Raw genomic sequence first — 11,949 nt, 5'->3', positions numbered from 1 at the left:
CTGCTGAAGGTTCCCGGCCACAGCCGTGCCGGGTACCGGGCACGGCTCTGTCACGTTGCTCGGAGAAGCGGCGCGGACTGGAGGAACAGCAGCAGCATCATGGCCACAGCTCCATCAGTGGCAAATGGAGCATGAAGGGAACACGATACATAAACACAGATTTCTTGGGTCAAATCCTGGTCCTACAGAACTGGAAGAGCGTACCTACCCGTTTTAATGGATTCTGATTCAAACAGATAATTTTCTGCCTGTTTTGATTTTACTGAGATAGAATTTGGACTGACCTAACTGGCAGTGCCAGCTTTTTTTCCCATTCATTATCAGAAAAAGAATCCCTGTTCTTGAAAAACAAGTTTGGAATTTGGAAGGGAACAATGCTAATAACAAGTAATGATGCCAGTCTTATAATTCTATTCAAGCCTTAAACACGGATAACAGGAAATTAATCATTAAATGCAATATTAAAGCTCTAAGTAATTATCTAACAAAACCCAGCTTTGGTATAAGAAAAAAAATATTTAAATTCATGTATAATTTTCATTTTCTCTAAAATTATCATATATGTGATGTATAAACCTTGAAAACTAATATTTGGTTTATAGCATTACCAGGGACTTGAATTCACATTCCACTTCACTTTCAGAATTAGTGTATTTCTATAAATGAGGCTCAGCTACTCCTTATCTTTATATATAAATGTATTTATTTTATAAAAGTTTTGATTGCTGCTCAAAGAAGTACAAGACACAGTAAATTGCAATAAGAGAGAAGCTATTTACATGAATTCCAGGATGTTGGTATTGATGACAGGCATAACAAGGAAACCCTGCTGAATGCCTCCAAGTGCTCTTGTTTCCAACTTGAAGACTGCCTAAAATTTTTGTTACTCAAAATAAGAGAGTCATGATAAAAGCTCAAAATATTGCCAAGATTTAAAATTTAAAATGTTAATAAGCAGACACTGACTTATTGTGGTGAAATCAAGTCCAAACTGACTATGTGTCTCATGGTAGGCCTTCCATGGGGGCAGTTCCAGGGATGCTCAATCTCACCCATGTGGGTGATCAGTTTTCTCATTTCCTGCACATTCAGTGCAGTTCCAATCATCACCTGCAAGCAAAGGAAAAAAATGAATTCTTTCCTTTTTCCATTTGCCAGCTGACACAGACCAGAGCAGTACTTCAGCATTAAAGGCATTAAAAATAAAAACCACCTTCAATCAGACAATCAGAAGACAAAACACAGCTAACAGTGGGTTCATGAGTGCATTAGTTTGGAACAAAATAAAAAAACTAGCAGAAATTTTTCCCAAGGTACACTATATGAAAACATGAGGGACAGAAGGGAGGATATTAGCTGTTGACACTCAGCAGTAAATAAACTTGCCCTGCAATACCCATGCAGATAGAGCCACCTGCACTACATCAGGAAATGGATTTATTTATTTATTTGAACACAAACATCAAGTGCAGTACTTACAGACTTCCTGCAAGCTCGAGAAGCAAACATCTGCCTGACCCTGGAGGGCCTGCACATCACTCCAGGGCAGTCACTCAACATGAAAATCAGCTCATCTATGTCTTGTGGCCCAAAAGTCCAGTTTTTGCTGGTTGGCAATGATACCAATTTAACTCTTTGAGTTACAGGAGCTGGAAGGTTTGCAATGACAACAAAGAAACAGAGAAGTAGAAGAAATTACTTCTTTCTTGAGAGAAAAGCTGAGAAACTACTTTAAAATGTTATTATGATGTGATGTGCATATATACTAATGTTTAATCTTTTGATAGATGTAACTAACTAACCAAAGTGGTAACTATGGCAGATGTCCTTTTAACATCAACCAAACTCACCATTTTCATTTATGACAAAATCAAAGCCATTTTTTCTGAATATTTCCAGGTTTTCAATCAATACAGTTTCATTTACTGCTGTTAAATTGAGATTTTGAGGCCTGAAAGAGAGAAAAAAAGATGGAGCTGCATAGATACACAGTGCAGAGCATTGAAGACAGATTTCAGAAACAACCTAGAAATACTTAAAACAGAGCTCTGCAGTAAAACTTTTCACTCTGCTGTGTGAAAAAAGGAAATCTCACTAGATAACAGTTGCTTCCAAGTGTTACTCAGCAGATGAAGTCAGCTGGGCAGCATTCCTTGCTGCAGGAACAGTTTCCAATATCCTGCCACACTGGGGGGAATCTGTTTGGCCACTGACTCGCTGCACAGCTACAGCTGCACCCATGGAATTTGTGTTTCATGTAAGGATTGACTCTTGGAAACACAGAATATAAAAACCACTTGAGTCTCAAGTGTTCTGAATGTGTGAAATGCTACATAAATATAAATCACAGATATCCTTCTGAAACATTGAACTCAACTTAAAACATGTTGTTGTTAAACACTGAGAATACTTACACTATCAGCTTCTGACCTTGGAGAACAGTGTGCTGTTGCAACATCTCAAAGTTGTATTTCTCATCAGTAGCATGCTGGTCAATTATGAAAAGATCAGAATTCAGCTTTGCTATAATAAACCCTAAATTGAACTGGCCAATGATTTCCATTTTTGCAAACATTTCTTTACTGTATACAAAAAAATATAAAGAGATTATGAATTAGACTTTTATCGGTTATCATGTAAAACTTAAAAACTTCTGTTTCTCCCCTGCAGAACACACTTTATATTTTAAAAAAAATCTTATTTAAGCAGGATATAAATGTTGAAGATCTGCCAATAACCTATGAGGCCATTTCTGGCAGAACAAAATCCAGCAATAAGACAGGTTTCCCCATTTGTGATAACAAAATTGGAAGCAGGCAATATGGCAATAGCCCAGGTAAGTAACACTGAAGATGGCAGGGTGGTTTTGAAGGCAGCTGACATATTTGCCTTCTTTTCACTATTAAAGCCTTTCCTAACACATTTTTTAAACTCAAATATTAACAAATCAGAGACACTGACTGTCTCCTGACCACCTGAATGTAACTTTATTTTTCCAGGGATGTCTCACCAAATTTCATTCACGTAAGGGAGGAATATGAGCTCTGCAGTCTTTTCAGTGTGCTGTCGTGACATTTGGTGGTTTTCTGACTGAGCTGCAATTTAAAAGGCTGATCTAAGCCAAATCCATGAAGTCTGTGGCCTTTTAAGTGTGGCCTCACATTCTGTTTGCACTTAGTTCAAGTAGCTGCTCTGTCAGTACAGTAACTCATCAAATAGTTTTGTTGTGACATTAAATACAAAATAGACCCAAACCTAGCAGGTACACCTAAGCCTCTTGCCCACCCTCAAGACAGGTCTTATATTTTTGCTTAACTAATTTTATTAACTGAGGAGTTAAATATATTAAACAAGTGAAAGCAGAAATACCTGATCTCTTTTCTTAATTCATCTTCTGCTACTTTATTGTCCCCAGGACTAATTTTTGCTTTAAATCTTCTGTAATTTTCAGTTTCTGTATTTTTCTGTTGTTGCTGTATTACCTTTTTTACTTTTTCTGCCAAGACCTTCATAGAGAATTCAAGAGGCACAATTTTCTTTTTAACTTCCACCAGTACATCAACACTAGTGTTCTTCACTTCAGGATATTTACCTGCCTTGGAATCATCTGTTTCACTTTTAAAGTTTCTGCTTTTAAAACGTTTTACTCTTGGGGAACAACCATTTGCTTCTTGAGAAAGCTTGTTTTGATCAGTCCAGTCATTCACTTGATCCAGCTCAGGTTCAGTGCCCAAGACCTGAACATCACAGTCCAGTGATTTCTTACTGCACCCAGCAGTTGTAAGACATTCCTTCTGCATCTGTTCTTCTGTGCTACAGAATTCTTCCTCAGAATTAACTGCACTTTCACTATTGATGCAGCTTCCAGCTTCTGGTGTACTACATCCAGCATCTGACTCAGAAATACTGCAGAATCCAGAATCTGAAGCATCTTCTAATTTTCCCAAGTGTCTCCTTGGAACTGACACCTCTGAGTCCAACTTCTGACAACTTTCAGCCTTCTTAGTCAAGAGAGCCTTTTGAATCTTTACAGTCCCCCCAGTGAGATCAAGTAACCTTTGTCTAGGGGAACTGTGCTGCTGTTTTACCTTTTTAGAGCTTTGGAAATTACTTTCTGTTGCTTGATGGAGAGAGAATGACTCCCTTAATCTGGCAAGAGTCATTATTCTTTTGCCTTCACCACTTGGACTCTCGGTCTCAGAGTCAGACAGAATGTCTGCCTGAGGCCTTTCTGCCTCTTCAGGAAGTGTCTTCTTCAAGTTACCTAATGAAATCACAATACAGAGCATTTCAAGATTCTAAGTTAGCTGGAAACATGAATTAAATTATGTACTTTAGGAAAAGGAATGAAAAGAGGTAGAAAAATAGCAAAGTGCCCAAGGAGCCCTGAAGCTTCAGACAGTGAATACAGGGCTGAAATGCATTAATATCAAACACAGAAACAGTTACATCTTGAGGACATTTAATGACACTACTAAAAATTAATTTGTGGTCTCTTTTTAAACTGGAACAGTAATCAGTCCAATCAGCACATTTATTTATATTACCAAAAGAGTTTAATGACAGAGTGACAATGAAAAGTGAATTGCTCTTACACTTTAATGGTCACTATAAAATTCCATTGGCAAAGTGTTAAGGAGCTGGCAGAATAGGCCCTTAGAGTATATGGAGTATTAGAGAACTTCAACCCCATCAACTGCCACTCCAACAAGGATTTTACTGAAGGTTAATTTAAAATAACAGTGGGAATCAGGCTACAACTGATTCTGTAGGTCAGCAAAAAGGAAAATTTGAAGGGGCTCTGTTGAATGAAAGGAAGAGAATGAGATGATCTTGAAAGACTGCACAGTCACAAGAGAATCACCAATTTCTGTAGGTAACATAAAAGAATCAAAGTTTAAAACCCAATAAACTCATACTTAATTTTTGTATTTTATTTATGATCCCTTAACCATTTTTCTCACAGACATTTTCATAAAAAAGCCATAGGTCCCTTTTAGTATCTTGGGAGAAATCTTTTGCAAGCATTATCAATTAATTCTGTGTGAATTTTTTCCTCACAAAGTTGACTGTAAATCCTGCTGTGCTGGCATGAGTCATTTCCATAACAATCACTTAATAACTTTGGGTCCTTCTTTATTTTTTATTTAATTTTCTTTTTCGGTTTTTTTTTGGGTTTTTAAAAACACTTTTTTCCATCTTAATTCTCTGCCATATACCATACTCAAAACTTCCACATTTTGTGTCCTACCTGCAATGTCCAGAAGTTTCTGATTGACATTCAGTTTGTTAACATCACTACCAAACATCTCCAGCAGAGAAGTCTTTAGAATTGCTAATAAAAACTTTTCCTCCTGAAGTAAAATCTGCCTTTTGTCAGGAGTTACATTGATGTCAACACACTCTGGAAAAGAAAAAGAAAAAAATAACTGCAATAAGTGCTTTACAAATAAAATGCAGTGTTATTATACAGAATTAGTTCTGGTTTGTTTGCCATTTTGTCTGCAAATCAGATTTAGCTGTCTCAACATCCCAGCAAAAAAACACATGATACAAGTTTTCTTGTATTTAACATGAGCCCTTCCTCATCACTTAAGAAGTTATTTTTGAGTATAGAAAAGGTGGAGGGGAAAAACAGTGGAACCACAGTTAGATTTTATTTCTCCCTCACCAACAGAGCATTAAAAATCCCCAGAGTGCAGGAAGTCATACAGATGACAATGACAATATTCTCTAAATACAAACAACATTGAAGAATAAATTGTAATAACCTTTACTGAAGTTACTAAAAATTATTCAGAACGTACCAGAATCTACCCCAATGTTAAGGACAACAAATGGATACTGGTGTTTATTGTGTAAGTGATAAACTTCATTCACAATCTTGACCACCTGCAAAAAAGGTGAAAAAGCCAATAAATTTCAAAAATATTATCTTCTATTTTGCACCAGTGCATATTAATTAATGTACTATAACATATTTTGTATGATTAATATCTTGTTCACTCAAATAGACACAACTAAGAGAGAAACTTGAGACAGAGGAACTTCTACTACCAAGAAACAAACACAGACATGAGTGCTAATGCTGAGGTTTCCAGAGAATATTGAGTTAGTGAGGCTGAGACAGAAAACAGCCCCCTGTCCTGGGGTGATGTTATGATGCTTGTATATCCCCATTCATTTGTTCTGTGCCTTTAAGACCGGCTCTGAAGAGTGGAAGTTTTATTTGGGTTTCTCTTATCAGGACACAGAGACAAGCGGTACATAGGGCTGTTTCTTCACTTCCAGCTTCAGCTTGCTGCTTTGCTTGCTCTCTTTTTCTGCTCTTGCTTCTGCTCTGCTTTCTGCCTCTGCCTATTAGCTAGTTCTAGCTAAACAGTCCACATTGCTTCCTGGACTGTTTCTCCTCTCCTGCTTCTGTGACCATCTCGAACCTGCTCCGGACTGGGACCCGGGAACACCAAGGGTTCGGCTGCAGCGGCTGGCCCAGCGCCGGAGGGACTGAGAACAGAGCAACCACCCCCAAAGAGACTTTCTGATTTTGCCATCTTTCTCAGAGCGGTGTCATCGGGTATTGTTCATTTTGTGTGCTGGGGGATGCTGTGTCTGTCAAACAAACAGGTTCTTTCCACCTCTCTCCGAGGAATTTTTTCCCGAACCGGATTGTGGGTTTCGCTTTCTGGAGGGGCCCTCCTTTGCAGATTCTTTAACAAATTTGCCCTAAACCAGGACACCCCCTCACCTTGGCTGGATCACAGGGCCGTTGGTTGATGAAGAAGAACTGTCTGTCTGTCGTGCTCCTTCCCACACCGTGATCACAGCGGGAAATGAAGCCGCCAATGCTGTTGGGAACAGTGGGAGAGGAAGGGGAATGTGTTTGATAGGGGCCTTAAGGAAACACTGTTCCACAGCATCAGTGAATGGAATGGCAAAGTGCCACAGGCAGCAGGGGCTTGCACTTTCCTAATTACCTATAGAGATTTTGTGGCATGGCAGCAGGGTTGAGTCCATATTCTTCACAAACAGCTTCACTAGGAGGAAGCTGAACGAAAGGAATAAGGCTCTGCAACTGAAAAAAGAAAAAAAGGGAACAAAGTGAAACATCAAACCTACACAGATTTTTCCATTTTATTTTATTGTCATTTATTAGCCTTAAAATTTATTTGAGAAAAATGGTAGGTTTGGCTGACCAAGAGCTGAGCAAGACAAATACTTAAAATATCCAAACCTACTAGAAAATAGTAACACTGTTTGCTGAGAAACAAAGATATTCCTCTAAGAAATGTCTGTTTTCATCCTTTGATATCACAACCTGTGCTTAAGTTATTTCACAGACCCTCACATTAAATGTACACAGGCAGAACAACAAAATGATTCACACTCTGACATATATATCACCTAAACAAATTTTATGCTATAATAAAAGACAAAAAGAGTAATAGAAGTTTTTTTTAAAAGGACAATAAAACTACTAAAAATGTGTTATTTGAATCACTAGCTCCCTAAGAACAATTACATTTACCAGAAACATTTTCCCAGTCATGCCACTATTATTTTTCTGCCATTAGAGCAGCTCCTATCAATTTAAGTATTCAATATTAAGAAACAGGCTGTAAGCTAAACATTCTATGTATGGGTGCTGTGGAGGGAAAAATTGTTTATCCACAGCCAGCAGCCATCAACCACTCAGTATTTCTGATTACTGTAATATACAGCTGTAGGAAGGATGTTTTTGAGCTTTTTTCATCTCTGCTCTCATCTAGAGGATAACAATTATTTTTACAGGTGTTCCTTAGAAAGCATCACAGTCCACAGCTTTACAGGGGCTGACTGCAATCCCATTTAAAGGTTATCCACAATAAAACTCAGTTTCATAGGAAGAGTTTGCCAGAGTGGATATTTCTGTTTTCTGTTCTCCAGTTAAGACTTTCACATCACACCATTTTAAGGATTTTTTAAATTGTTTGTTCTTGTGACACACAGTCCATCTGCTGACACAACAGCTCTTAAAGCTGCTTTCAGAGAGATCTTAAGCCATAACCCCATGTTGAAAATAATTTCTAAAACATCTCTGAGCAGATCCAGGACTTTCAGATCCGGGGTGTCTGTCCTCTGTCGGCCTCTGGGGTGTGCTGCAGGCCAACACTCCATCCTCTCACACTCACTAAATATTAAAATTCCCTCTACACAGCTACATCCTCTCTCTTTTCAATAATAAAGGCAATACCTGTTTTTGTCCAAATACTGCTCCAATGTTCTCCTTTAAACTGGGACTTCCAGCAGTGGATATCACACAGCTTTTTTTCCCCTGGCCAATTTGATTAGTGCAGTTAATCCTCACTCCTTTGGAAATAATGCAGTAGGCTTGCAACAGCTGCACCATTTTTGCATATTCCTATTAAAGGAAAAAGAAAGTTCAAATTCATATGAAATCTCTTTTTAAAACACAAATGTATAAACAAAGCATTCAATAACAAAAGGAGGAGTTTGATCCTTAAAATCTTTACAACTAAGTTTAAAATATATATATATGAAAAATAGAACTTTAAAAACAAACAGGATGTTTACAAGACATATTTAGCCACAACACAGCAGTCCCTAATTTTAAAATACAGATCAGTGATCAGGGTATGGATTCTTTTCAAAATCTGAAAATCTGAGAATGTACCTTTAAATCCAAATATTGCAAAGTAGAAGAGAAAAGCATACAAGAAGACTTTTGTTATTTGATTAAGATGTAAGACAGGCATGAAATAGTCTGTAATCAGTACATTCTACAGAGAAGTGAATTTCATTCAGCAGTGAATGAATTCTGGGGGACAATGCTGCTTTGAATTGGGAATTTCTGACCTTTTTGATGTTTCTCTGGAACTCTTTGTGCCGCACTGGCAAGGTGTAAAACAACTGCTGGATGCTGACAGTGGTGCCCTGCTGCCGAGGGAAAGGAGCCCTCTGGGTGATTCTGCCATTGTGATCAAACACCAAACGGGTCCCAACCTTGGCTGACTTGTGACAGGTGAAAATGGTGACGTCACTGGTGGGAGGAGAGAGGCAACAGGATTATCACTGAGCACCACATTATCTTATCTATTCCCCATGACAAGCAGCATAGAAACTACAGCAATACTGGTAATTTCATTAAAACAACTCTTCCCCATACACAACCAAGAACCTGCTCTTTAGAGTAGTGTAACGTTTCCCTAGCTACACATTCTTATTTGTATCCCTTTTATCCCCCTCTTATAAAACTCAGTGTTAAAATCCAGTTTTGCTGAACACTACAGTCACTAACAGATACCAGCAGCACTGTACAAGGGCTGATTTAAAATCTACAGTTGGTCTGAAAGAAATTTAAGTACAGCCTTAATGAGTTACAACCTAACAACCAGCACTTAAATATTACAGTGCTTTACATCAAATACTCATGCAAATACACAATCCCACCCTGTAAAGATCTGCAGCCTTAAGTAACACCAATTTTGTACATAAAATGACCAATTAGGTGCTTAGAAACACAGAATAATTTTGTTGGAAATGACTCAGGATGTCATGTAACCTATTGCTCAAAACTGACCTGACAGTCAGGAACTGGAAGTTTCCAAAGCCCCACTTTGTCAATAATGGTAAACTTAAAAATTGCAGTGTTTTTGTGCATACAGTAACTTCCTACTACTAATAAATAATATTAATTACCTTAATGCACACAGTGAACTCAAAGCTTCACCTCGAAACCCAAATGTTTCAACATGTATTAGATCAGAAAAATCTTGTATCTTTGATGTGTAATGTTTCAGAGCTGGAAAAAGATATTTCAAATTTACATTTTACTTCAAAGTGCCACTGGTCTATGCAAGTACATTTTGTCTGCATATCAAGAAGCAAAACACCTTCTGTATAATTCACTGCATTTCACATAACGATTAAAGACAAAATACTGCTTGCTTTCCCTTTTTCCTATAAACAAGAGCTCTTTAAAATCCTCAGATGCACCTGCCATTTCACACTTACATCACAGATTTATTCAGCATTATTGCTATAAGCTCTGCAAGATGCCTCAGAGCAGGACACAGTTCCTGCCTGTGCTGCTGCTGGACCTGTCACAGATTTTGTCCAGCCTGTGCTGTGCATGGGCACAGAGCACAAACAGCAGCACCCCTGAACCCTCACTGTGCTGGAACAGCAGCACACTGAGCTTCTGATGAACCACAATTGCTCAGTGAACACCAAAGTTACTGAGGAATAATCTATGGGGAAAAGATTCCTAGGTGTTTTATCAAAAAAGAAATGACAGTATTTCTGCTGCAGAGGTTAGATTCATCAGGCAGTGTTGTTTCTGCTCCCATTTTGTGCAGCTCCAGACTCGCAAATGGGAAGTTTGACAGGCAGGGCAATGTCAGTTCCACTTCAGCAATACTCGAGTTTATAATTCACCTTCCCAAAGCAGCCCCTTCCACACAGCTCAACTCCAACAACGACCAATGATTAAATATGAATTAATCCACATGGATTTTTAAGATTTTCTCCTCTGTGATTATTTCTATTGCTTGTGCCACTTAAATAAGCAAAATAACCAAAGACTGTTTCTGAGGCACAAGAACTATAACCACAAGAGCACTACAGAAGCCCAGTCTAGTGTTGCTCTAGTCTTGCAGGTAACACACACATTATGTAAAAGCCAAGTGTCCATTAAATATGATTAAACTAAATGCCCACATCTAAATTACAAAAAAAATTTCAACTTACTCAAGCCTTCAAAGTTTTCCTCTTCCACTCCAACTCCATTATCTGAAACTTCTATCAGTTCTGCCCCATGATCTTTAAGTTTTATATCTACAAAATTGAGACATAAAGTATATTAATCCTTTATGTTCACACATGGTGTTTGGTATAAATTTTGCACTTGAAGTCAACTTTTCAAATAATAACTTTCCACGTCAAAGTTGAATAACAACAGGGGAAAAAAGCTAACCCCTAACTGCTGTCAAAAGTAAGGTCCATCTAATGCAAACCAGTCTGTAGTTGCAGATAATTCAGCTTCACTGAACTTCTGTCTCAACAGAAGTTTTCCCAATTATCCCAGCCACCATCCTGGATGCTCTGGAAACCAGCCCTGCCTTTACCCTGTGCTAGCCCAAGGCCAGCGGCTGGCACAGCCTGATCAACACTGCTGCATGGAACAACCACTTTTTTAGTGGCCAAAGGGGCCACTAGAAATTAAATAACACAGTCTCACATGCTGCTAGGAATGCAGCTGGAGTCTGGGAACCAGAATGTTTTATTAACCTGAGATGTAAAATCACTGCAAAGATGCTTGGCCCAAGCAGAAAGTATTTGCCCAGATTTGTTCACATGCACTCGGTTTTGAGGAAAACGACGTGCTTTAGAAGCCTATGGAAAGTTCTAAAATTCGAGGAAGAGTTACCGATGTTGGTAGCTCCGGCATCCAGGCTGTTCTCCAGCAGCTCTTTCACGGCAGTGCCGAGGTTCAGCACGACCTGCCCCGAGCAGATGCGATGCACAGACCGGCGGTCGATGGGCCGGATGGCCCCGGCGGGCTGCGGGCTGGGGACAGAGGGACAGCAAAGCACGGGCAGCGGTGAGAGCGGGCAGAAACCCCTCAGGCTTCCCCAAGCGAGCCGGGTGGCGAGGCAGGAACCAGGGGAAGCCGGAACCGCGGATACGGCCCGTGCGAGGAGCGCGGCTCCCGTGAGGGGAGCAAAGCGGCCTGGGCAGGGGGTGAGAGCGCGGGGACCAGGGCCGGTGCCGGGTCGGTGCACACACTCACCAGGGCTCAGCCGCCTCCATCGGGGCCCCGGCGGGGCGGGACGCGCCGCGCTCTCCTCAGGCTCCCGCCCCGCTCGCTCAGCGCCAGGAGCGGCCGGAGCGTGCCCGTCCCACACGGACGGCGCAACCCCGCCCACCGCCCTGTGGGGAGGAGCTCCGCAA

General features: G+C 39.8%; 1 protein-coding gene across 1 annotated transcript; it reads right to left on the bottom strand.

Annotated features, from left to right (window-relative positions):
• Positions 1-729: 729 nt before the first annotated feature.
• Positions 730-11,915, bottom strand: PMS2 (PMS1 homolog 2, mismatch repair system component). The gene is made up of 15 exons (XM_064725664.1): positions 11,789-11,915; positions 11,426-11,565; positions 10,747-10,833; positions 9,697-9,799; positions 8,854-9,037; positions 8,231-8,398; positions 6,975-7,072; positions 6,746-6,845; positions 5,808-5,892; positions 5,252-5,404; positions 3,370-4,264; positions 2,415-2,582; positions 1,851-1,951; positions 1,480-1,649; positions 730-1,110 (listed from the first exon to the last, which is right to left on the bottom strand). Exons 1-15 carry the CDS (start codon positions 11,806-11,808, stop codon positions 967-969), a joined length of 2,616 nt encoding a protein of 871 aa, XP_064581734.1. The 5' UTR covers positions 11,809-11,915; the 3' UTR covers positions 730-966.
• Positions 11,916-11,949: the final 34 nt, after the last annotated feature.

Source organism: Zonotrichia leucophrys, chromosome 14, assembly GCF_028769735.1.
Source record: "Zonotrichia leucophrys gambelii isolate GWCS_2022_RI chromosome 14, RI_Zleu_2.0, whole genome shotgun sequence".
Taxonomy (NCBI): domain Eukaryota; kingdom Metazoa; phylum Chordata; class Aves; order Passeriformes; family Passerellidae; genus Zonotrichia; species Zonotrichia leucophrys.
The sequence above is the reverse complement of the archived record's forward strand: the minus strand, read 5'-3'. Positions and strand labels throughout refer to the sequence as shown.